We start from the raw sequence: 27,333 nt of genomic DNA, 5'->3' as shown, positions 1-27,333 counted from the left end.
AGTCTCTCAGATTTCTTTATATATACTCACTTGGCAGACTGAGCTTTAAAATCATAAATAGCCCTGGCAGACTGTTTCTGATGGAGGAGAGAAGACAATATAAGATAGGTCATCTGCTTAGAGGATACCTACGAGGCAAGCAAAAAGACCATCAGCTATCCAACATATGCACAGCCAAGCCATATACAGACCATAACCAAAATGAAGGTTACAGGGTCATGGGATTTATGGCATAGTGCAATAAGGATTCAGGATTTAAGATCGCCATATACTTATTCACTAATCAGTGATGTTTGCCCTGCAGGTTTCAAAACATTGTTCTAATTAAATGAAAACTAGTTCATGTAAAAATAGATATGAGTAAAGCAGCATTTCTACCTCTCTTTCTGGCGTGGGTCTTCTGATTTGTGGTGTGAGACGTCCTGTATCAGAGCCCTGATCTGTGGAAACAGAGAAAACGTCAACAGAAAGAAAACTATTGAGTTCATAGTGGCACCACATGCATTCCACTGGTGTCAAAAGGAAATGAGAATACTTAAAAATTATACAGTTATTTATTTCAAATTTAGGGTCAAACAAAAAAATAAGGGATGATCTGGATATACACAATATGACATAAAATGGCATGCACTTGACCTAAAAATGGCCTAAATATTAGTCATCACAGAACCATAGAAAAAATACATACAAAATACAGTACATACAAAGAAAGCAAATATGTGTCTTTACAACAGTATTTCATACATCAGCAAAAAAAACAAAAAAAAAAAACAATGGCAAGGGCACAAAATAAAAAAAACACATCATGCATATACCGACATTTATTGCCCCATGAACTGCTAATACTTCTTTTCCACTTGTACCATTATAAATAAACAGAATGAAATAAAATCTTCCATGTATTCATAATCAGAGCTTTTGTGTTAGCATTAAAGTTAACTATTAACTAATGTACTCTAAAAAGAACAAAAATATTGAAAACTGATTTTTGTCCAATCAAAAACTTTCTAGAATGAGAATTTCCCAAAAAACGAGTTGACTTCTTTATTTACGGTTCAAACTTTCTGTTTCAATATATGAACACAGAAAGTCAAAAAAAAAAAAATAAAGTCAGTCAATCTAAATATACTATACTGTATAATTACATAAATAGTAAGATATTCCAATACCTAATTGGACACTAGGTGCCATGATAATAAAGCATTCTGTTTAGGTGAAAAATAAGTAAAAGCACTTGCATGCTTTCGGTAGGGAATGCTTGAGGTAATGACGTGAGGATGTTGCAATAATGATTCGAAACAAAAGGAAAACTCTTGAGAACTAGCTGCACCTGAGTAGCAGTGCACATTAGCATTAGCATTATGCTGGTTGTTGTTGGAGGCGTCTGTATGGTGGTGTTGCTGCTGGTAGGAGGCACATTGGTGGGCTCCATGGTAAGGCTGGTGGACATGGAGCGAGGAGGGGGAGCCGGACCCTCTCTGAGCCCGCAAGGAGGAGCTACGCTTGGGCACGTCTGGTAGCAACTCCTCCAATAACCGCCGCAATATGCTATCATCTGGCATTCTTGCTGGTCCCTGCCCCCTTTCCGCCCTTATGTGGTCATAAATGTCCTGCAAAGCGACATCTAAAGCCTCATAAATTGCGGTTTTGGATTTCGGCCGACCGCTTCTGCAGTGTCGCCGTTGGGTTGGCGGGGAGCCTCGTTTCCGGCGGAAAGGCACAGGGCTGACCAGGAAGGCCAGTTTGGAAAGGCCTGACTCACTGGGTGACTGTTGGGCTAGTGGAGATGTAGCGGCAGGGTGGGACTCCTGCCGAGCCCTTTCCTGTTGTCGCTCATGTTTTAGCATGGTGGTGAATCGTGTATAGGATGCCGGGCAGCGACCCTTACAGGAGCTGATGAGGTGGCGGTGTTGGTAACCTTGACTCTGACCCACACTCTGGTGTAGGTGATGGTGGCGGTGGTAACGGTGTCCATGATGATGGTGACCATGATGGTGATGTCGCCCAGAACCAAAGAAGCTTTCTGATGAGGTAAGTGAGCAATGATCCAGGTCACTCTCACTACACAGTGAAGACCCTTCTATGTGGATGTCACTCATTTCGGAGGCACAGGCGTCCTGCTCACTGTCTGAGTAGTCTTGATGCTGCCTCTGGTTCTTCCCATGAATTGGCACCAGGCTACTGCTGTCTGGTCCCGGTCTTGGCTGTCCCTCAGGGGGACTTTGAGCCCTTTCTGGAGGATCTTCCTCCTCCAAAAGTGATTCCACAGAAAAGCGTCGTTTGGGACAGCTGCTGGCCCTCGAGGACCCTGGTGTGGTGGTGCCTGATGGGGCATTTTCGTCACCAAGGTCTGGCATGGACTTGGATTTCTGGATGAGCTGTTCATATTCCGATATACGGTTTGGGACCATGTGTCGTGGTACCTCATTACCGAAAGGAGCCCAACCGTGGAGGTTGTGCCTTTGTTGTTGTTGTAGCCGTTCCAGTTCAAGGATTCGTGCACGTACAGAACGAATCACCTCTGAGGGCAATAGCTGCTCTCGGTCTATGTGGTGCATTTTCTTGTAGAGCTGAAGGAAACCCGGAGCATCGTGTGGCATCTTACGCCGGTGATGTCGGCGCCCCCTGGGAGATGAGGTAAGACTTTTTACTTGAGGCTTCTGTGGAGCGTCTTCATCAAGCAATGAACCTGCACTTTCAGAGCGAGTGGTAGTCACAGAAGCGGACGCTCTCCCGTCATTATTAGCACCATGTCCGTCAGACAACAAATCATCACAGCTGCGTGATTTGAGCCGTGGTGATGAAGGAGTGATGACAGATTCATCGTCAACGCTACTCCAAGTCTCCGCAGCTTCATGTCGGCCTGTCTGCCAACCGTTCTTGAAGCAGATGGAGCGCTTGGAGCCACGCCAGGTTGGTGTGGAGATAGTGAGGGAGTCTGAGGAGAGACGAGAGGAAGGGCGCTCCATACCTGGAGAGCTCATACAGGAGGAGAGTGACTCACTAGCGTCTCCAGCTGTGAATTAAAATAACATCCAATGCAGCATGACAAAGAGGAGACAGGAAAGCTGGTTAGTGAGCTCAGCTGACAGAAAATGACAAAGCGAGAGAAAACATATCAGTAAAAGTGACAGTTAGTGAGAATGTATCAGTATAGTTAAGATAGACAGAGGAGAATATGCAGTCTCACGCAGTTACGATCTTCTACAAAAATTTTACACAGGTATAACCACAAATGTGATGATCTAATGATAGAACAATCGGTCTTTTCGGTTTCTGGCACAAATCAAACTAAACATACAGGTAGAATGGTAACAGAACAAATCCATCAAACAGTTCCTCTGCACAAAATAATGGAGTGCTAATGTAATATGTCATTAGACAATAATGCATAATCTAAATGTCTTCAACAAGATTTGATCAGTCTAGCACCTTCTGTTCGAGTTTGAGTGTGTCTGAAATTACCTTTGGGTCTGGATGGTGAGGAGGGCGAGGAACGTATGGTGGGCTTCTTCAGTGTCTGTGCTTTATTGGAGTCCAGTGGGCGGGAAAATACTTGACTGGCATTCTGCTCACTTCCTGTGTTGGCTTGAGTGACAGATGGTTCCGACTTTCGCCTTTTCCTGTAGTCACTTGCAGAACTAAGAATCCCCAAAAATCCCAGATCAATAATGAAATAAAATAACCAAAGGAAAACATTATTAATGACTTTAAAGTTTTATAGAATTACTGAATACTTTGATGGAACATTTTATAAAACATTTAAAATACATAATTAAGGGACTAGCTGTGTAATTTTATAATACAAATGACTAAGCTATTTATGCCATTTTTGAAAATGGAAACATCACCCAAAATGATTCAGCTAGTGGACAATAAACCCTTTTACTTATATTGACAATGACACTCTGAATACAGGATCTTCTACCCATTAAATAGTCCTAAATATGGGTTCCCATATCCTGTACTCTATAGATTCCATATGAACAGCAAGTGTTTTTGAGCTGTAGGGGGTACGAACAATTAATACTCAAATACACACAACAGTATGGGATGTCAAATTCATATATATATATATATATATATATATATATATATACACACAGCAAAAAAATAAACAGTGGCAGAGCTTTTAAGACCGGAGTAAATTAAATTAGACTGAGGATGCTCAGGTTCTGTCCTCCAATGGATATCCAACAGGCATCTCTCTGAGAAATTAAACAGCCTGAGTGAGAAAAGCTGATATAAGAATGAAAGGGAAGCTTACCTTGAAGTCCCGTCAGGTAGTTTGGAAGGTGAGAGATAGAGGGATGACTGAAAGAGAGCAGACAACAAAAGAGAAGAGTGAGATCCACGGGAACAAAGAAGTGTAACACTCCCGTGCTGCGCTACAATCAAAACCTTCCCCCCCCGCGCATGTGCAAAAACAGCCGTGACCAACGAGGGTTCCACATCTCTCAATCCCACCTTGAAGGACTATGAAAATGAACTTTGACCTCCTGTAAGAATAAAAAAGTGCCAGGGCCCCACAGTAAGAGGAGCCCAACAAAAGCCAGGGAACAAAACAGTACAGATCCAGAAAGGCTGCACGTGGCACCAGGTCACAAGAAGCCCTGTCTATTATGTTGTCCAGGATCGCCACGCCTCCTTTCCTTTGACACAGCCTGGGGTGAATTTGAACAAATCTGAGCACAATACAGCAGTCTCTGGTGTTCATTCTGGCTTATCCATGCGACTTGGATCAGAGAAAAGAAAGGACATCACTTACTGACAACACAGCATTTTTAACACACCGATGCTGATCCTAGGTCAAATAAGAAGATAAATAAAAAGCCAATTCACAGGCACAGGAGAGAATGCATTTCAGTAGTACTTGTGAGCATGTGACTCTTCTCAAACAACATATTTTAAAATAACAAACCTATAAAAAACACAACACAAACATGCACATAAACACATTCATTCATCAGAGGAAAATTGTAAGAGAAAAAAAACTCAGTAGTACTTGTGAGCATGTGACTCTTCTCAAACAACATATTTTAAAATAACAAACCTATAAAAAACTCACAACACAAACATGCACATAAACACATTCATTCATCAGAGGAAAACTGTAAGAGAAAAAAAAACGGAAAATTCTATCATCATTTACGTATCCTCATGTCATTCCAAACCTGTAAGATTTTCTTTTTTATGTGGAACATAAATTAGTATATTCTAAGAAATGTCTCAATGTCTATACAATGGAAGTCAAACCGAAGTCGAACCAGTGTTTAACAGCATGTTTCAAAATATCTTCTTTTGTGTTTTGCTAGAAAGATCAAGTCATACAGGTTTGGAACGACATGAGGGTGAGCAAATGATGACAGCATTTGAATTTTTGGATGAACTATCCCTTTAAAATGAAAAACATAAATAGCAGAGGAAGTAAATCTGACAGCAAAATAAAATATACAAAAGAACAATCTGATTTAAAAAAAAGCAGTTATGAAAAAGCATCGGTGGGTGTTCATTATTTAGCTATATTTTTCAGTAGTGTCATTGCAGGAAAGCTCAAATAAAGTGACTTTTATTATGTCAACTAATTGTTTCACATTTAGTTTTGTATTTGTTTTATTAAAAAGAGAGTTTGTTTAGTTTACATTAAAATGTACATATGCAGTGTAGATTTTATCTTGAACATTTTAACTCACAGATTTCTAGTAAAGATACCCTAGTAAAAAAGTAATATATTTAAAATACATTTATTTAATTCTAAGTATAGTTCAAATCTATTAACATATTTACTGACAGATAACTCGAGATTTACTGATATAAAAATTATCATTAAACTTTACTTGGCATAATACTTGTGCACAATGCACTTTTCTTAATAGTAAGTGTAAAATGTGTTTTAATGTCACTTTTGATGAGGATTGTATGATCTTTGAATAATATCGGACTTTAAATGCAAAATATTTAAAGTGTACCTGAAGTATACTTGTAATAGTTCCACTTTAGCACAGTAAAATGTACTAAGTATATCTTTAATTGTACTTCAGCACTACTTCTACACAATTGAAATGCATTAAGTACAAAATTAGTTGTTCCAATTTAGCAGAATTTAAGTATACCAGTTTAGTATAATAATTTTATTAAGTACATAAATATGAAAATGCATTTGTAGTATACTTAGCATGAAATAAATGTATTTCAAATACATTTAAGTATATTTATTTTTCACTAGGGTAACAACTACAAAAAACAGAAACACTGAAATAGTATTTTCTTGTCACTGAAAAGAAATTGGTGTAGAAACAATTTTCACTCAACAGAGAACAGTGTACTCTAATAAACTAAAAAAAAAAATGTTTTTTACAGTATATGGGTAAATTTTTTTGCATTTGCTGTCTGTTAAATAAATGATGGGGCAGGAGAAAAAGCAATAGCAAAAGAGAAAGATGGAGATATAGAGCAAACAAACAGCAAAGGAAAGACGGATGGATGGACAGGAAGGTAGATTTACCTGTGCCACAGCATGTGTGGAGTAGTCAGGATTATAATCCAACCTCTTTTTAGGAGGCTGGATGCCCCACCACCCGAACAAACGAACAGCACAGAGGTGAAGAGGTGAAGATGAGGTGGAGAAGCAGGTGCATCATGGTAAAAAGACACATGTGGAGAGAGTGACAACGTTAGGGCATGAAGAAACAGAGATCACACAAAACACACACAGTGTACAAACAAACGAAGGGTGAATACAGTGAATCTTGGTGTGTTGAAAGTAAGTGCCCACACATGCTTCACCTATTTCACACACACACTGCTGCTTGTGTGTACATATAATACACACAACGATGAAACTACATAAAGGTTTCACACATATTTTGCTTGTTTACACATGGTAGCAGCAAACTCAATCAGTAAACAAGCCAGGAAGTGTGTGTTTATAAAAGCTGGAGGAACTGTGCATAAATATCTCATTTATGAACATACAGAGTGGCCTACAAAATATAGACATTTTTATGAATTTTATTGCATTAGATTAAATAAAATAAGAATTTCTGACTTTGGAACAAATTACTCTCCTCTTAGTCACCCAATATAATTTTTGGGGATATTGGCAACATTAAAAAGTCTGGGGTCAATATGATTTTTTTTATATACGTTACAGTAATATGGCGCACAATGCTAATTGCTAATAATACAATGTTAAATGCAAAAGGAAGCAGGAAATGATGAGAATCTTGTGAGAAGTTATCAGCATTGATAGTTTTTCTATCTATATTAACAATTTACTGCCTTTTCATGAATCACTTACACTTTGTTTGGGGTCAGTAAGGTTTAGCAAAGTAATAATAATAATAATAATACTTTCATTAGTGACACTAAAGACATTCATAATGTTACAAAAGTTTATTATTTCAAATAAATGCTGTTCTTTTGAACTTTCTATCCATTAAAGAATCATGCGACACTGAAGACTGGAGTAATGGCTGCTGAAAATTCAGCTTTGCCATCACAGAAATAAATTACATTATAAAATGTATTAAAATAGCAAACATTTAAATTGTAATAATATTACACACACTAAAAAAAATAATATTACTGTTTTTACTGTATTTCTGATCAAATAAATGTAGCTTTGGTGAGCATAAGTGACTTGATGAGGGTTCACAACATAAATCTCCATAGATATTGATGGTGATGCATCTCCATCAAAATTAATACTTCAAAATTATACATAATAAATAAATAATAATTATAATAGCACTCACACATTTGAGTGAATTTTTAAGTGAACTATTATTTTACCTTTGGTCACCCAATCATTAATATTTGGTTACATTCTAGTAGTAGAATACATGCTGAACTAATTTGGCAACCAGAAAGTTGGCTTTTACAATTTTGTACAGTTTATCTATTCTTTTAGTATTTAGAACTTCTTGATGTGAAAATGTTCAGCTTGAAAGTGCAATGTTTATATGTTGGATGCATGGATTAAGTGTCCAAATCCTTTTTAGGGCCACTGTATTATCCAAAGTCTTTTCATTTTTAATAAAAAAAGAGTTAAACTTGACTTGATAGTGTTTTCTGCACAGGTTCTGCAGCTGCAAGAGCTTTAAGCTTGTAAGAACAGGTGTGTGATACTGCAAACAGAGCCAAAGCGAAAACGCAGTGTTACACACTCAAAGTTAAAACTTTTTAAAAACCAATGACATTCTTCTAAAGACAACATTGTACCCCATAAATAGATCACAAGTACAGATAATGTTGCTCTTTTGGTGAGAGTTTTGAAAACAGAGCATGATTATTAATCATGCCTTAGGATTTAACATCAGACATATCATATGTGTCTGATGCCTCACCCGCTGCTTCTAGCATTGTTATTGTGGTGATGTTAAATGTCTTTTTTCTGTTTTCAGTGTGCAAATAACACCAAGTTCTGAACAAGTCAGAACTTGAATTTTAAAAAACACACACACACACACACACACACACACACACACACACACACAGCTTGTCATTACACAACAGCATGTGTGTACCAGACAAGGAGGTTACAGCCTACAGCATGCCAACCTGCCGCGCCCTCACTCAACTTACCGGGCGTCCAAACTCCAACTCGGAAAAGAATTTAAACCAAGGCTCATTCTCTAAATCTATGTCATCTGGGTTTAAATCAAACATCTGGAGCAAGAAGCAACATAGAAAAAGAGAGGTAAGGGAAAGAGGAAAAACAATGAAAGGAAAAGAGAGATGGAAATTAAGGTTAGGAGGACCAAAATATGCTGCAAGGACTGGTGAGCAAAGAACAGAGGAGGAGGATGTTGTGGGTCATCAACACTCTCTCTCTCTCACACACAAAACATGTAATGACAAATCATAACAATTAATAAGACTTAAAAAGAGTCTACCCAAAAAAAGAAAAAAAAAAAAACAGTCTCATGTAATTCAAAACCTGGTACATAAAAGAAGATATTTTGAAAAATGTTTGTAACCAAACAATTTCAGGTCCCATTGACCTCAAGGTATGGACTAAAAATACACCGGAAATCAATGGGAACTTAAACTGTTTGGTTACCACATTTCTTCCAAATATTTTGTTTTCTATACAAGAAAGAAGATATTTTGAAGAATGTTGTTAACCAAACAGTTTTGGTACCCATTGACTTGGATGAGAACTGAAAGCTGTTTGATTATCAACATTCTTTAAAATATCTTCTTTTGTGTTCAGCAGAAGAAAGAAAGTCATACAGGTTTGAAATGACATGAGGGTGAGTAGAAGTTTCATTTTTGTGTGGACTATCCCTTTGATATTACTGTGCCTCTCAGTACTGTCCAAAAGGGGGAGACATTGTGCTTCTTCCCCTCTTCTCTCCAAAGTCTCTCTCTCTTCCTCAAGCTATGACTGTACATGCTGCCCTCTCATTTTGCCACATGGGACATCTCCTACTGCCACATCCACTGTGTTTGTGCTGAGGGCAGTGCAATGATTCAGCCTCCTGACATTTCTATCTCATTGTTCCCTAAACCGAGCCACTGCACCGCTTTGTCTGACACCCTTCCAGTATTTTACATCTGCAATGCAAAACAAAAGTTCAACTGCTTTCAAAGGAGACATAAAACACTGAGGGAATTCCTCTATTGAGGCATTTCATTTGTCTTGCTTTATTAGACAAACACAGTAGAATGAGACATTATTAGGGGAAGATTGGGACATACTGTATTGCTGGCAAAATTCAAAACTGCATTGTCCCCATCATGACCACAGCACAATGACTCTAATAGACTGATTTTAGTGCAAACCTTTACCAATATTTTACCTAATACACAAAGGAAAAGAAAGCTTGCTGCAGCACCACATGGCTCATGATAAGCAAACTCATGACTGAGTTTTACAGTGTAGCTCATGAGGTCAGGTGTCTTACGGGTCGTGCGAGAACTCTTTCTCTCTGTCCATGTCTCGTGAGCGGAGCTGGACGAGAGAGAGCATCGGAGGGGGTGGAGGGGGCACGGGAGATGGCGAGAGCTCCCGGTGGGCGGCACCGTCTGGCATGTCTGAGGTATTTCTAGAGAGAGGCCGGTAGGTGTGCGTTCGAGGGGGTGGGTGGGCATGGACAGGAGGGTAATTTTCTAAAACAGAAGCACAAATATCAGAGTAATATAATATATCAATAAAACAAATGTACAGTTGCTATACATTTGGACGTTACAGCAAAATATAAACATATGATTGTACACTACCATTTAAAAGTTTGGGGTTGGTAAGTTTTTCATAGTTTTGAATTGTCTCATGCTCATCAAGTCTGCATTTATATCAAAAAAATAGTAACAAAGTAATATAATAAGAAATAAAATTGCTCTTTTAAAGCAAACATCACAAAATATGTGGTTTTTAATTTATAAATGTACAATATAGAATGTAATGCAAAAATATAAAATTATACAGCTGTTCAGAAGTTTGGGATCAGTAAGATTTTTTATTTTTGTTAAATAATTTTCTTATACTCATCAAGGCTATATCTATTTGATCAAAAATACAGAAAGAAAATGTAATTTTGTGAAAAATTATTGAAATTTAAAATAACAGTTTTCTATTTTAATATACTTTAAAATATAATTTATTCCTGTGAAGCAATGCTGAATTTTCAGCATCATTACTCCTGTCTTCAGTGTCACATGATCCTTCAGAAGGGCTCTTTGGCCTGGCAAGGTGTAGTCCACCTTTTCTCTTCTCCCCATTTGCTCCTCCCAGCGCTCGGCTTACCTCTTGACATAAAAACAGAAAAGCAGCCTGGACGCTCTCATGGTTTTCCCTGGCCGAAGCCTCAAAGTAGGGCCCTCCCAATTCATCAGCTAGCGCCTTACCCTCGTGATCCGGGACCTGCCGGGCACGCAGCAGGTCGTTCTTGTTTCCCATGATGATAACAGGGATGTTACTGTTGGGATGGATTCGCCGCACATGTTGGTAGAGAGGCTGGATGGTACGGTAGCTGTTGAGGTCAGTGATGGAGAAGACGAGCACATAACCATCTGCCCAGTAAATGGAGCGGTTGATCTGCTCTTGACAGTAAAGACCCTCTGCGTCATCCTGGAATGAGAAAACTGGTGTTTTTATTCCAATTTTATATAACAATGTTTATGAAATTTACTAGCGATTTCTGGGTGAAAATTGATTCTACACCAAATTCTGTAAGAAATATGCTGATTTGGTAAACAACAAACATTTTATTATCAATGTTTTGAACCGTTGTTGCTGCTTAATATTTTTTGGGACCTGTGATACTTTTTCAGGATTCTTTGATAAATAAAAAGTTAAAAAGAACCATTTTTATTCAAAATATAAATGTGTTGTGTTACAATATACACTCCTACTCAAAAGTTTGGGATCAGTCAATTTTTTCTTTCTTTTTTTAAATAAATTAATATTTTTATTCAACAAGGATGTGTTAAATGGATAAAAAGTGATAGTAAAGACTTATATTGTTAGACAAGATTTCTATTTGTAATAAATGCTGTTCTTTTTAACTTTTTATTAATCAAAGAATCAAAGATAAAAGTATCACAGGTTCCAAAAAAATATTAAACAGCACAACAGTTTCAACACTGATAATGTGGATCTGTTTGAACATGGTCTTGTACCAGTCCTTGGGTCTGTCCACGGTCTAAATAGAAGCACAAACACACACACAGAAGTGGTTGCCTTGTCAGTTTGCTGGCTAAGGGCACAAACAGCTAACAGCATTTGTCATTACCTGACAACCAACAAAATCACCAGAGCACAGAGTGAGAGAGACAGACAGGGAGTATCATAGTAACCTTCCAGGAAAGAGCCAGGAATGTTCTCTTCTTCTCACAAACACACACATTCACAGACAGTCTGACCTGCTGAGAGCTCAGAAGCATTCCTCTAACCACAATAAGAGGATCAAATGTCAAAACAACTTAAACACAAATCAAGAAAAAATGCCCTCAAAACAGATCATTAACAGCTGATCTGTTGTTTTAAACTGACCAGTGACTGAACAGATGTTGTGCTGTTTAAATCATTCAGAAAGAAAGAAAGAGTGCTTGGTTTTGTTTTGATAAAACAGGTAATAAAACATCATGTAAATCTCAGTTTTTGTATTAACCAGTCACAAGCGCGATAAGCAGCAGAATATTCTGTCAATATATATATTTTTTTTCTATTTCTGTGCCTTCATGTTGTATAGCACTATCAACTCATTGGTAGTACATTTATATAAACAGTTCAATACATGGAATTATTATTGAGTAACTTTTTGCCAACAAAAATATTTCCAAATTATGTCAAAACCACTCCCGTCTTCCGAGCAACAAGCAGCTGTCTCTTTCCTAAATGAATCAGTGTTTTGAACGAATCGGTAGAATAAATGATTCAGTGACTCATTCCTAAAGACAATCCTTTGCTGCAACATACATACACATAAGGATGTAACTTGCAGACTGGCAGTTTGTCTGATTGTGAAACAGTGAAAAGTCTCAGTGCTGTTGGACTAAATGCCAACCAAAAAAATTTGAAATCCAGAATGAACTGATTTATAATAAATAGTTAATGTCTACTGATTGTATCACATGCAGTTATGGGCAGACAAATTACTTATCTGTAAATATATCAGTCATAATTTTAAAGACAAAAAAATCACTAAATACTTTAATGCATTAATGACAAAACTGTGTATAAATTTTAGTGTATATATAATGAACTCAAAATTTGCTACAGTGAAACATAGGTGAAATAAATTTAAAGGAGCAAAATACACTGAAAAATGGTGTAGTATTTACTTTGTAATAATTTTCACTCAAAATTTGCTTTTAAAATTCACAAATAATAACAAAGAAACAGCAAGAAACACATTGAATATGCAATTTTTAAGTAGAAAGACTAGTATTTACTTTCAGTAATCTTTATTTTATTAAGGAATAAGGACAATCTTTTTTAAAGTGTAGTTGTTTTTAATTTGTAATTTTTGTCAGTTCCCTTAAAAATGTCTGGATATCACTCACCGTTCGGATGGCGATGGGAATGCCTGACTCATCCACTGGTCCAATGCCTTCGTAATGGGGCGCTTTTATGATGGACACCTTCTTCTCTTCCTCTGAGAAACGAGCGATGGGCACAGAGCTACTGACCACTGTCTGACCAGAGAAAACGGTCTCTCTCTTCACCGTCTCTGAACCCTCTGAGTGCGAGAGAGAGAGAGAAAGGTTAGAGACAGATGGAAAGAGTAAAAAAAGAGCTGTCCTTTACAATTGATTCTTCTCAAATTGTGACCCCAGTGAGTTCCTGGGTAACAGTGAGGGAAGACAGTGCAAAAACCTAGTATCAACCTTTTTAACTAAACATCTCTCACTCACACACACATCATTGATTGCAGTGCTGCTATTGGCTCTTCATTAGACTGCTGCCATAGATACAGTCACACTGCAGCACTCAAAATGTGTTAGTGTCAGTACTTCATTGGATGCTAATATTAATCAGAAAGGCAATTAATTGGCCATCCGTGAGAATGTCACACTAAGCGATCAAAAACTGCCTTTGACGAAAGCAATCTATAATGTTTCCCAAAATGTGTATCAGATGGCATAATCATGGCAAATATCACACAGTGTCAGCCCAAAAAATATATATAGTGTCTGAGCTGGACATTCACAGTCAAATCTAATCTAATAGAGCAGGAACACTGACATGGCACAAGCTCTCACCCTGACTAAGCACCCTGAACTATGGAATATGTATGACACAGCATAAATGAGACAGCTACTTTTATTCCTTCACATCTATGCAAGTTTGCACTAGCAAAAAGACAATGACATGAGGAAACACTACAGCAAACTATTTGTCAGCATATTTTCTTTAAACTACTACAACAATTGTATGAATTTGCCTTCCTAAGCAAACCCCAACCAAAGTGTCAGAGCTTTGCCTCTCCTCAGTTTCCCTGTGTTCAGGTATTGATTGCTCCGGTCTGGCCTAATGGATGCAAATGCATCATATCCTGAGGACCGGACTGCACCGTTAACTGCCAATACAGGCATCCACTAACAAGAATTGTGCATTACAAATCCATTATTTTAGAGCGCCAATACTAGTACTCAATCAATAGAAGGACACAAACACAATTGAGGAAAGTGTTTTTTAGAAAACATTTGATGTGTCCAAATAGGCTTACTTCCATACTATTTGGTAAGCGAAAAACAGTACACCAAAGAGTATGTCTAAACTCATTGTATTCTAAAATAAAATATGCAAAAGTACCTGGATGACCTACTATGTCCCTCAAGATTTTGGAGTGTCATGGACACTTTACTATCCCATAATGCCAAATAGTCATGAAGTAGGTTTCAAACAAAAAGTAGTAGGCCTATCTACTAGGCTATTTTGATACAGATTTTGTCTGATGCAGTTACTATCTCTCTTTTTATGTCTACATCACATACAAAAACTAGTTTTACATGTGGTTCAGACATCCTATTCCAGTCTAAGTGGGCGGTTTTAGGTCTGAATAAGCAACGTTTGGCTGAAACTCTGCTTTGCAATACTAGCCAGAGGTCTGTGTGGGACTTTCCTCTCACCTGAACTTCGACCCTGCTGGATCTTTACCAGGCCTGGGCTGAGGGTTGGGGGTGGAGGTGGGTACACAGGCGGCGAGAAGGGCCTCTGAGATTGAGAGCTTCCGTTCACTGCCATCTGACCATGGGCAACATAAAAAAATATATAAAAAAATAAAAAAACAGTTTACAAGAGATGGAAATATGTAATTTGTAGAGTCACTTTCGTCAAACAAGTATGAGTGGGTGACAGCTATGGGACAAGAAGTTAGAAGAATGAGAAATGTAAGACATGAGAGCACACATCAAAAGATACTGTACAACAAATGTGAGAAATGTCATTACCGCTGTTACCGCTGTTACAAAAAAGATAAAGGTTGTGATCAGATGTTGGTGCTTCTGTAGTAACATAAGGGATGACAAATATGACAAATGAAGAGGTAACTGAAAAACTGTTAGACTACATGACAACAAACACACTTTGAAAGAACATTTAGTAGATAATGAGTGCAGGACAATCTATGTAAGAAAGAGTGTTAACACTGGAATATGGTACCATTATACATTCATTCCAAAGAAGTTCAAGTCTTCAGTCAACAGCGGCAATATAAAATGCAAATGTTAATCTCAAAACTTCATGAAAGGTCACATAGGAAATCACAGGTCATCATAAGAACCCTAAAGTCTACATGGAATTAAAATGTCCTCTTTTGTCATACACATACCTGGACTTCATACTTCTATTAATATATAGTATGAAATATTATATATATACACATTATCATTTAAATGTTTGTGGTCAGTAAGATTTATTTATTTGTATTATTATTTTTTTTAAATAAGACATGAATTATTTTATTTGACAAGAATGCATTAAATTAATCAAAAAGTGACAGTAAAATATTTATATTGATAAAAATTTTCTATTTGAAATGTTCTTTTGAACGTCTATTAATCAAAGCATCTTAAAAAATGCATCATGGTTTTCCACAAAAATATTAAGCAGCAAGACTGTTTTCAAAATTGATATTTACAATAAATGTTTTGTGAGCACCATATCAGCATATTAGAATATAATAACTGACACCAAAGACTGGAGTAATGGCTGCTACAAATATAGCTTTGACATCACAGGAATTAATTGCATTATTTAAAATATATTAAATTGTATTTTGTACAAAAACTGTATTTTTGATCAAATAAATGCAGCCTTATTCTTTTAAAAACACCAAAAATCTTACTGACTCAAAACTTTAGAACAGTAGTGTACATTTATATATTAATAAACATTACAGCAGCAATAGCAAATTACAATATATTTTTAGCAGTATATGATTGCCAGTTGTATACAGTATATTATATAAACTGTATCGAGAACAACTAATATATATATATTGTGTGTATATATATATATTTGTTGTTCTCGATACAATTTTTAATACTGTTTCATTTTAAAACATGTGTGCATGTTGACTTTAAATGGGAAACAACATACATAGCATACAATGAATTACTGCATACATAAAACAGAGTGAAAATCAAGCATAAAACAAAAGACAAAGCAGCCACCTGCTGTAAGCTGACACATTCAAGCATGTGACTCAAAGTAAGACATTCAACAGCGCTGAAAGACTGGTGATGACATACAAACACGAGCAGATTCAAACAAACGTGGCACCAGACTGGAGTGAGGTGTGCCAGTTGAGCGTGATAGTTACGTTAGTGCCCGTGGCAGCTGACGGGGCGGCAGGAAGCTCGTCAGGGGCGTTGGAGGCGTGGCTGAGTGTGGGGGATGGGGTGGGTGTGCCTGCGGGGGAGGAGTCCATGCCGCAGATCTGCAGCTCCTCCAGCCCAGCTGTGGATGATGAATAATGACTCAGCGCTGACACGGTTACTGGTGACGGGACAGGTGAGGCCGACATTAGCCCGGAACGTTCCAGAGGGGCATAGGGTGTCGGCGACAGGGCTTTGGGCAATAGCCCTGACAGGAAGTCAGGGGAATCCTGACTGGCCCGGCTATACAGTGACCGGCGAGCTGAAGGGTCCGGGGAGGGCGGTCCAGAAGACAGCGGCCCGGTGCTCCCTCTTACAGGGGAAAACTCACGCTGATGGAGGACGGTGAGAGGGAATAAAAGGGAAGGAAGACAAGAATTGAAAGTGAACATAAAGCAAAGCCGGTGAGCAAGAAGTGACATACGGGCACACTGAACCATGTTGAGTGAAGAAGAACAAGTGAAACTGTGGGAAGGAATAAAAGGTTGCCGGAAAAATAAAATAAAATAGTAATTAGCAGTAAACACACATTCTTTCATCAAGCTGTCTGTGTACGTTCACTCCATTCCATCAGATGAAGATGAATGAATGCTAAATGGGTCACACTGTGAGTATACTGTAAGAAATAGAGACACCAAAATTTCCCAAAATTTGGAATTTCACAATTTTCATATAAAAATAAAATTTTAATTAAGATTTCACCAAGGCTGCATGTATCTGATGAGAAATACAGTACAATTTAGGAATATTTTTATAATTTAAAATAACTGTTTTATATTTTAATATATTTTTTTAATTTTTAGAAGTCATTAATGTAATATGCTAGTTTGGTGATTAAGAAACATTTCTTATTATCAGTGTTGAAAACCGTGCTGCTTAATATTCTGTGTGTGTGTGGAAACTGTGACACACTACTATTCCATAGTTGGAGGTAAGTAAGATTTAAAATAATAATAATAATTCAAAAATGTTAAATAAATGATTAAAATAAATTATTACTTATATTCAACAAGAATGCATTACATTGATTAAAAGTAACAGTAAAGACACTGTATAATGTGTAAAGATTTATATTTCAAATAAATGCTGTTATTTGAATTTTCTATTTAAAGAATCCTCAACATTCAGCAGAGAGTTCAGTGTTTTAAACTGATAATAATAAGAAAAATTATTAATAACTGAATACCAATAATAAATGACAATAACTGAGCAACAAATCAGCATATTAGAATGATTTCTAAAGGATCATGTGACATTGCAAACTGGAGAAATGGCTGTTGAAAATGTAGCTTTGTCATCACAGTAATATATTCAAAAAGCAAGCAGTTTTAAATGGTATTTATCACAATATTGCTGTTTCTACTGTAGTTTTAATCAAATAAATGCAGCCTTGGTGAGCATAAGAGACTTCAAAAACATTTAAAAATCGTCATTATTCCAAACTTTTGACTAGTAGTATAAGTGTACATTATCACTGTAAATAAATGACAATAATACCACCAAACTGCTTGCTGGTCTTGGTGGTACAGCAGGGGCTCGCATGGGGTCAGCGGGGTCCACTGCGTTTGTCCTGGATTTAGTCTCAAGCCCTGACTGGGTCTCTGCTTGAGGTTCTGGACTGCGAGGAGCTAACTGGATGGAGAGAGAAGCTACGTGTGTTTCAGAAGTAGCAGTGGGGTCTTGAGGTGGGGAAGCAGATGTACTTTTTGGCTTAGTTTTAGACTTTGGGTCAGTTTTAATCATCTTCATCTTGTTAGGTGCTGCATTTATTTGGTCACTTGAGAATTTTGAAGATGACAATTTGTTCCCCAGAACCCGAGTGATAAAACTGTTAGCATTAGCCTGTTGGGACAAGGGGGGCTCCTCGAGGGGGGCTCCAGAGGTGCTAGTGGAGGTTCGGGTGGTCTTAGAGTATGAGTATGAGGAGGTGGCACTAGATTGGATGGTGTAAGAGCCTGAGGAAATTACATCATTACTCTGTGGGGAAGAGAGGGAGGTGTTTGACAGCATTGCAAGGGAACTGTAAGATGGGGGGTTAGGGGTCATGTGATAGCTCTCTCTCCGAGGGGGCGGCAAGGGGACCTGATAGAGAAAAGGTCAATTCAAATATGTAAAGTCAGTTTAAATAAAGCAAATTTTCTCAGAGAAATTTCAATTCGACTGCTTTAGGGGTCAAGAAAATCACACTTGATATGAATCCTCTAGAAAGACATTATCATATTGGAAAAAGACCATGACCAATATTAATCCAAACAGTTGTGAAGCAAAATCATTTCAAAGTAACACATAATATGAAAGCAGAGGATTGTTTGTTGTGAAAATAAAATGAATAGGGTGCAAAATTTAACAGCAGTATGATCAAGAAGCAGGAATGCATTAATAGCTTATTTAAAAAACAAAGTATTATGAATGAATGTGTACCGGTGTGGGAGATTTCTTATCCTGTAGGTTGTGTTTAATGCTGCGGAAGCCTTTAGCAGTCAAGGACGCGCTGCTGGCATCTCCATTCCTTAACCCCTCAGACACACTGCGTGAACGCCAGGCATCTACACACAAATAAAATAAATAAGTAAATTAACACCCCCCCACACACATACACACAGACATAGCTAAATATATACATTTGTTTAAAAAATCTAATAAAAATGACAAAAGCACAATACTAAATCACTAAAACTTTAACAAAAATCGACAAACTGAAAATATAAAAAAGCTACTTCAAAATATTAATAACTATTATAAACATATTTACAAAATACTAAAATGCTTTTTTATGTAGTAAAATGCCTCCTAAGTGCCCAAATACTTAATGTGTCCACTGTATAGTACACATTAATATTTATATAAACACAATAATGAAGACAGACGCACATACACATCCAACAAACACTTGCCTGAATCTGATGACTGGGAATCACTACCTATGGAAAGTAAAGATGCATTAAAATAAACATAAAAATGCATTTACCATGATAACACCATAGAATGACCACAGAAAAGCAAGACAAACATATGACAAAAGACACAAAACATGCAGAAAGGTCATACCCATTGAAACTAAGGGAGAACATGGATCAGGTTTTCTTTTTAATACTCCTATGCTATGCCAATATTTTGAACTACTAAGCTGTTAACTAAGCTGTTTTTTCTTTAGTTATGTCTTATCTTGCTTATTACACCATGTGAGATGGCCCTGCCATTGGTGCATAATGTCCACAATATGGGAATGAAAAGAGAGATGCAGAATTACAGAGAACAAGAAGATTACAGAGCAGAAGCTGCTACTGAACACAGAGAAAGAAAGAGACCGCTAGTATAAGACCACACAAAGTTTGAAACACCTACTACTCTCATAATGATGATTAAAACTACAATATGTAAACTCGAAGATTGGAAGAACACAAGCTTAAATTTTGAACACAAACTAATAGATTTTACAACAATTAATTCTGGTCCTGTATATTGCAAAATATACATGAACACATGCTGTCCTAATGATAGAGGTTGCAGCATTGTATGGGCTATTACAAGTAAAAGTGAAGAGCATGGTCTCCATGTTGCTGTTTAAACATCTGCTGTATTTCGTCAAACCTGTCCATGCCTTAAACAATTCAGCATTAAAAGAGTACAACTGTGCATCTGTGAATGAATGCTTGACTGCCTGTCTGTGGCCAGCAGCTTTTCAAAAATGAAAGACGTGCTGTCATATCTCTGGCAGGTCTTGACAGCATGTCACTTTTTCAGCAAACTCACTCAACCAGCAGAATATAACAGTGAAAATGCCTGGATCCTTGTAACTATCAGCACAGAAAAATGGCAGCTAGTCTTTTTATTTTTACATTAAAATCTCCTTGATCACTTTTTCAGCAAACTCACTCAACCAGCAGAATATAACAGTGAAAATGCCTGGATCCTTGTAACTATCAGCACAGAAAAATGCAGCTAGTCTTTTTATTTTTACATTAAAATCTCCTTGAGTGTGTGTGTGTGTGCGTGTGTGTGTGTGTTTTTTTTGAAAGGGTAAATGGTTTTATTGATTTAATTAAAACCTGAACAGTCTCTACAGCATACAACACATAGTATTCAATATAGCTGACTGAAGACTAAGCATTATTTTTTAATTCAGAAGGCAGATTAGATTACATTCAATCGGAAAACCGCACTATTTATACTACAAAATGTCATGGAATAGTGCATAAGTACAGTGTTACCATGGAAACCTCTATTTTTACCACTCCAAAAGCGGCACCTAGTGGCAATAGCAAATGCATTTGCGCCCATTTATGCACAAATGGGCGTGCTGGTCTGAAAAACGAGGTGTGTTCAGGCGTGTTGCTATTTTGAGGCAATTGAAATAGACTGTGCCATTGACCAACAAAAACTTGGTCTAAAGTCTGGCGCAATATTTTTTGCTTGTTATTTAAAGAGCGCGTTAGTAATATGCGCCTATAGGCGGGTGCACAACGTGCGTACACTTTGCTTATTACACACACAGGGACATGCAGCAGCACACAAACATTTTTAAAAATGAAAAATTACATTCCGCCATCTAAATAGCGAACCCGCCATGGCACGAGCGCAACTGGCTTTTAAAGGGAATGGGAGATGACACTCTGATTGGTTTATTGCACGTTACGCCCAAAAAACACCCATTACAATACTCATTAAGAGAATAGGGACAACCCATTTAGACCATATGCCCGGGCGCGCCGACCGTTTTCCCGTCGTTAAACTAGCAAAAGTGGATTCGGACACGCCCTGAGTGCACCTGCGCCGCGCGCTTTAGACCATGCACTTAGATCGTTAAAATAGGGCCCATTGAGTGTGTGTGTGTGTTGTTTTTTTTTTGAAAGGGTAAATGGTTTTATTGATTTAATTAAAACCTGAACTGTCTCTACAGCATACAACACATAGTATTCAATATAGCTGACTGCAGACGGAGCATTATTTTTTCATTCAGAAGGCAGATTAGATTACATTCAATCGGAAAACCGTTATAGAAAAGCTTACATTCAGAGAAAATGCATCCTAGGTCCCTTTTTTCACTAGTATGTTATAATTGCATCAAAAGCTCTTATTTAATGTAGGGCTATCAATTGATTAGAAAGTTTAATCAAATTAACTTTAATCTTAAATTGCTCTGATAGTAAGAAAATTACATATTACTGCATTTAAATATGCGATAAGGCACACAATTAAAAAACACATTTCATTACACCAAATACACAAAATAATGTTCTTTTTAGCAACATCATATGACCTGACCATATGACCATCATATGATGGCTATAACCACCCAAAATTAACTCAGTAAATTGACAGGCTTAATTTAAAGATGTTAAACTTTTACAGATGTGAAACATTTGTGTAAATCTGTATGTATAATAGAAAGTAAAACATATTAAATAGGCAACATGTATTTGGTCTTTAAAATATTAACATATATATTGACAACATGGAAGATCCTAAATCTAATACCTCTGTTCTCATCTCCTAAGATCTAAGGACATAAAAAAAAGAAAAAAATAGACAAATGTAGCAAGAAAAATATGGAACACAACTGATGTAGTGAACACATGTAAAACAAGCACACATAACACAAATAGAACACCGGGGAGAAAACACATTTAAATACTAAGGCAGATGAAACAACAGTAAGCAAAAGGAGATAACACATTCTAAAAAGTCTATTTTAAAGAGCTGTGTCTTAGACAGCCGTGCTCCATCACTGATACCTGCAGCAGTGTACAGGTTGGGTGAGCTCTGGACCCTCTTCACAGGCCAGAGAGTGAGCGACAGGGATGCTCTTTTATGAGCATGTCCTCCGCTATCTGGAGTATGTTTGTTTGCACACGCACACGCAGAAGCACACATGCAAAACAAACAGAAAGCAAAGCACATGCATTGTTAATGCAACATTATTGCACCAAAGACAATGCAAAAAAATAAAATAAAATAATTTAACGATAAATGATTACCTACCATTCAAAAGTTTGTTTTTTTATTTCTTTTTTTTAAGCAAGGATGCATTAAATAGTTCAAAAGTGACCGTAAAGACATGTAGAATGTTAAAAAATATTTAAATGATCAATTTCCCTTTTAAACAGTGATAAAAAAGGTTACTTGAGCACCAAATCAGCATATAAGAAATCTTTCTGAAGGATCATGTGACACTAAAGACTGGAATAATTAAGCTTTGCAAATGTAGGAATAAATTACATTTTAAAATATATCAAAACAGAAAACAATTAATTTTAATTGTAATAAAATTCACTTCTTACTGTATTTTTGATCAAATAAATGTAACTGTTGAACATAAGAGACTTCTTTAAAAAAAAAACAATTATAATCTTACTAACCTTAAACTTTTGAATGATATTGTGTTACAGCAATTAAAGGTTAATCTTGCTTTACAGAAAGCATACAACTTGTGCAGCATTCTGGAAAAGATGAGAGATTATAAACACATTGTTTCTAAACCAGGCATGATGTGAAGACATTTTATATAACATATGTGGAGCCTGATTTTGGACCAATAATATTATTTTTCAAAATGTGCATGAGCAAAACAGAGATTACTGTGTAGAATATTATAGCATATCCCACAATGCAATGCATTTAGTTTGACCTTTTATTGTGATGGACAAACCAGAAGCACTTACTGCATGTCTTTCTTGACACTAAATGTTACAGTTTACACAAAATTTGATTAAAAAGAGCAAAACAGAGATTACTGTGTAGAATATTATAGCATATCCCACAATGCAATGCATTTAGTTTGACCTTTTATTGTGATGGACGAACCAGAAGCACTTACTGCATGTCTTTCTTGACACTAAATGTTACAATGTTTACACAAAATTTGATTAAAAATAACTGTTTTGTTGCACTAGTGGCTAAAAATTACACAAGTGTTTTAATAATGGACTTACCTGTATTCATGATGAAGATCTCCACTGATATGTGTTCTGAAGAAGGACACTTTCACCTGTAAAACACATCAAGCTATTCTTAATAATTTCAGAATCAATTCATTTTCATCTATTTACAGTAAATAGATGCTTAACTTATATCTTGTGTATTAGCAAGCTAATGAATTAGCATGCACTGGCTTGTTGTTTAATGCCCAATACCACATGCTAAAGTGCCTAAACTGTTTAGCAACCGTGTATTTTTATTTAGCAGTTCTATGACTAGTACAGGTTATATTTATTCAGAGTGACAGATATAGAGGATATTCTGTTTTAAACATGTTTGTTGTGTATCAAATGGAGACATAGTCCTTAATATGGATCCATGACAGACAACAGCTAGAAACTGTGGCGTCAGTGTATGTGTGTGTCTAGTATGTAGTAATACTCTGACTGACACCAGACAGTCTGGACACCAGGAATACACTCGATGTGCCTGCGATGTGTTAATTTTACAGTGCACTACACACATATTTTCACTCTCTCTCTCGTTACTATCAGTATTCGCAAACATGAAGCATGAGGTGTGGAATGTGTGTGGTGGAATCTCATCATAGCATTTGTATCTGTCTCATATGAATACTAAATAATGTTTCCCAGTAGACATGTTAACAAGATAAGAGATAGAATTTATGTCGAGATAATGTTACGATGATGTTGCTCCACTTCTGAATAGCAACAGTTGAGGATTTCCAAACACACTCCTTACAATAACTGATAACGTACATCTCATGTTTACTGAGGCTAATGGGGAGCAGACATAATGGATTAAAGAGAGACAGAGAGAGAGAGAGAGAGAGAGAGCGAGAGAGAGCATTTAGACATAAAAATAAGATCCAGTTGTCAGATATCCCTTTGCCACTGACAGATTTATAACTTGCCAGGAGAAACGTTCTACACTCAGGGAGTGAAAACGTTGTCAACACTATTTGAATCTCAGTAACTTAACCCCTTAAAATAATATTTTTTTCCCAAATTTTTTTTACAGCACTTCAAGTTAAGCCATTCTTAGAAAATAAAAAGTTTCAAATATTTTTTTCTATAGGTCTATCATAATGCGTGCGGTAGAGGGTTAAGCTATGGCACAATTGTTGTCCTAATGTGACCCAGAATTCCATATTACTTTTTAACCATTAAACTTTTTTAACTTGCCATTTTAAATTAATAAAGTCTTGGTTAGATGAAGCTGACACCCTATAGCGTAAGACGTCAGATCATAGACTGCCGAAAACAAATCTCAATACATTCACTAAATTGATATGTACTTTTCAATTGTCCCCTATACCTTGAAACTAATGCAGAAAGTAGAAGAACACTCTAGAAGTATTTTCATAACATGCTGTGTGACCCAGCTAATGCCATGGAGGTTCTTCCCTAACTTGGTGGGCCCAAAATAAAGACACTAAAAGCACTAATAATAGTCTGTAGCATCTTTAAAAAGAATGAGTCTCTGGGTCATCAAGAAATGGAAGCAAAACACAGACTATTCAAGGATCATCTGCGCAATCCAGTACCAATTTACTGTTTTACTATGAAGCTGTCCTATTTCCAACCCACTATTTTAGGTTTTGGTGAAGCGTGGTGAATTCTTAATAACCTTATTCATACATTTTCATATAATCTTCTTTACGCTCCACTGAGGGTTAGGCTTAGGGGTGGACTTTCATGCTCAGTTATACAAATTTGCCACCAATTTAGAAAAAAGTAAAACAGTTACATTATCTCATGAGATTGGGTTGCATATTTAAAAAAACACTCATACTCTACATCATGGGGGTCAAACTCATTTTAGGTTGAGGGCTGGATTAGAGAAAATGCCCTCTTGCGTGGGCCAAATTGTTAAAACTTTTCAACTGCTCACAATTGCATTAATATTAACCATACTACTTTTGATAACGATAACTTGACCAGATTTTGCAGAGTGTGTTTTTGAGATAGTACCTTGGTTGGTTTGAGCTTGTCATGGATAAATGCATAAATAAATATGAAGCTAAAACTGCCAGTAGGTGATGGGTGTTGTCTTTATGAATGGGCCATTGAATCATTGACTCAAACGAAACACAGATTCATTCAGTAGCAAAACACACTGCATTGCTCGGACACACACAAAAAAAAAAAACGACAAAAACGAATCAACTGACAAAAATGAATCAACTGACAAACTCTGCTAATACCATACATTTTCCTTTAATTTTCTACTCCTCCCCATCATCCATTTGGTTTCATATGTGACTCCAACCTTTTTTACAATCCAATTCCCGATGGGTAAAATCAAGTCCTGTCCATCCAACCTTAAAATGTTATATTCTAATCCACAGCTGCAGCTTTGAGCACCTGATTAGTTACTGGCAATATTAGTGCAAAGCCCTCTGGGTGCACTTGAGTGTGACAAACATTCAATGCTATCTGCAGCTTGTGTTAACGGGCAATTAAGCTGGCATTTCCATTATGTAATGGACTAGCTGCCACGACTGTACACTTCGCCATGAATACTGTAATTCTCCATTGTTTGACAAGGCTCAGCTGGAAGAAATTTGTGTTTTCAGATATTCAGTTTTTGGCACAAATAGCCGAAGGCAGCTCAGTACAGATTTTGTCAGTAGCTTTGAGTATTTGCTTGCAGTTTTCATGAAAGGACTTACACACTAATAAAATTGTTCTTAGCTATTTTCTTGCACACATATGGGCTTTCACACTTCAGATTGTTAATTGAGACATTTTTTAACCAGGGGTTAGCGGTAACACACTCATTTGTGGTCTCTTAAATTCTCTGTTCCACACACACTCACACTGCCTATGGAATGTGGGCACTATAGATCAGCATACAGTGACAGGACAGTACATGGATAGAGTTTCAATGGGCAAACCAGAGGCGTCACAACAGCTGTATGATGGAACACACACTATTGTTCTTTTTAAAAGAAACTCCTATACTCACCAAGGCTCCATATATTGGGGAAAAATTCTATATATTGTGAAATATTATTACAATATACAGTTTTCAGTGTGACATGATCTTTTAGAAATTCTAATATGCTAATTTGGTGCTCAGGAAAAAACATTCTTATTATTATCATCAATGTTAAAAACAGTTGTGCTGTTTAATGTATTTGTGGAAATCGTGATACATTTGTTTTCAGGTATCTTGGATGAACAGAAAGTTCAAAAGAGCATTTATTTTAAATAAATAACTTTTGTAACATTATAAATGTCAGAATGAGTCTCAATAAATCCTTTTTACTTACAGACCCCAAACTTGTGTAGTGTATGTTCATATGCTGTCCAATTCTAAAGTGTTACATAAAGTAGTGTTGTGAAGATTGTATGATCACATTAGTTAAGTTCTCTAGGGATCCTTCTCATTTTATGAAGGAGTAAAATATAGGAAGCAATACTAGAGCAATATGAGATGGAGGAAACGCAATCTCAAATTGTGAAATCTATCATAAAGTTATTGCATGCTTCTCAAAAACAGTTTGTGATCATGAATATAGTGTGTCTGCAGGAAACTGATCTGACAGCTGATTCAGAGGAGTTCCCACAACCATGAGAACATCAATATGAACCACATGACAGAAAATATTTTACATCTGACAGCACTACAGATATATTTGCTATTTATACATCTAAAGGCATCCATCAACTTCTCCAGTAAAAGGATAGTTTGTTATAGTTGAATTTAAGTCAATGGAATCCAATGTTGTTTTTTATTCTTTCGTATAAAACATCTGAAATAATATTCATGTTTTGCATTCATTTTGAATGAATTATTCCATTAAGCCTGTAGCTGTTATTTAAAGGGGGGGGGGGGGTACAATGCTGTTTCATGCATTCAGAGTTGTTTACACTGTTGTGAATTGGATTCTCATGCTAAGCATGGACAAAGTTTAAAAAAACAATTTGGACGTATGACGGAGTATTTCTGTGCCAAAAATCGTACTTCCAGGTTTGTACAAGTTTCTGAGAGTTTTTTTCGATCGTGGCTCTTCATGACGTAGACGAGGGTGGAACTCCTTATATGGGCATTTCTCCC

At 36.8% G+C, this 27,333-nt stretch overlaps 1 protein-coding gene across 1 annotated transcript in view; it reads right to left on the bottom strand.

The window, feature by feature from the left end:
- Nucleotides 1–27,333, bottom strand: part of LOC107656785 (sorbin and SH3 domain-containing protein 2-like) — a 64,414-nt gene that overhangs the window by 10,408 nt on the left and 26,673 nt on the right. Inside the window, exons 2-20 of the mRNA XM_016444735.1 lie at nt 23,262–23,317; nt 22,065–22,160; nt 19,224–19,250; nt 18,751–18,875; nt 17,827–18,411; nt 16,277–16,661; nt 14,581–14,703; nt 13,012–13,187; nt 11,577–11,648; nt 10,852–11,074; nt 9,912–10,116; nt 9,006–9,018; nt 8,587–8,670; nt 6,506–6,562; nt 4,268–4,314; nt 3,466–3,641; nt 1,331–3,016; nt 379–440; nt 31–128 (exon numbers count right to left, since the gene is read on the bottom strand). Of these exons, the coding sequence (XP_016300221.1) occupies nt 31–128; nt 379–440; nt 1,331–3,016; nt 3,466–3,641; nt 4,268–4,314; nt 6,506–6,562; nt 8,587–8,670; nt 9,006–9,018; nt 9,912–10,116; nt 10,852–11,074; nt 11,577–11,648; nt 13,012–13,187; nt 14,581–14,703; nt 16,277–16,661; nt 17,827–18,411; nt 18,751–18,875; nt 19,224–19,250; nt 22,065–22,160; nt 23,262–23,271 (4,250 nt within the window). The 5' untranslated portion in view covers nt 23,272–23,317. The remainder of the gene's footprint in view (nt 1–30; nt 129–378; nt 441–1,330; nt 3,017–3,465; nt 3,642–4,267; nt 4,315–6,505; nt 6,563–8,586; nt 8,671–9,005; nt 9,019–9,911; nt 10,117–10,851; nt 11,075–11,576; nt 11,649–13,011; nt 13,188–14,580; nt 14,704–16,276; nt 16,662–17,826; nt 18,412–18,750; nt 18,876–19,223; nt 19,251–22,064; nt 22,161–23,261; nt 23,318–27,333) is intronic.

Source organism: Sinocyclocheilus anshuiensis, unplaced genomic scaffold (assembly GCF_001515605.1).
Source record: "Sinocyclocheilus anshuiensis isolate Anshui unplaced genomic scaffold, SAMN03320099.WGS_v1.1 scaffold85, whole genome shotgun sequence".
Taxonomy (NCBI): Eukaryota; Metazoa; Chordata; class Actinopteri; order Cypriniformes; family Cyprinidae; genus Sinocyclocheilus; species Sinocyclocheilus anshuiensis.
The sequence above is the reverse complement of the archived record's forward strand: the minus strand, read 5'-3'. Positions and strand labels throughout refer to the sequence as shown.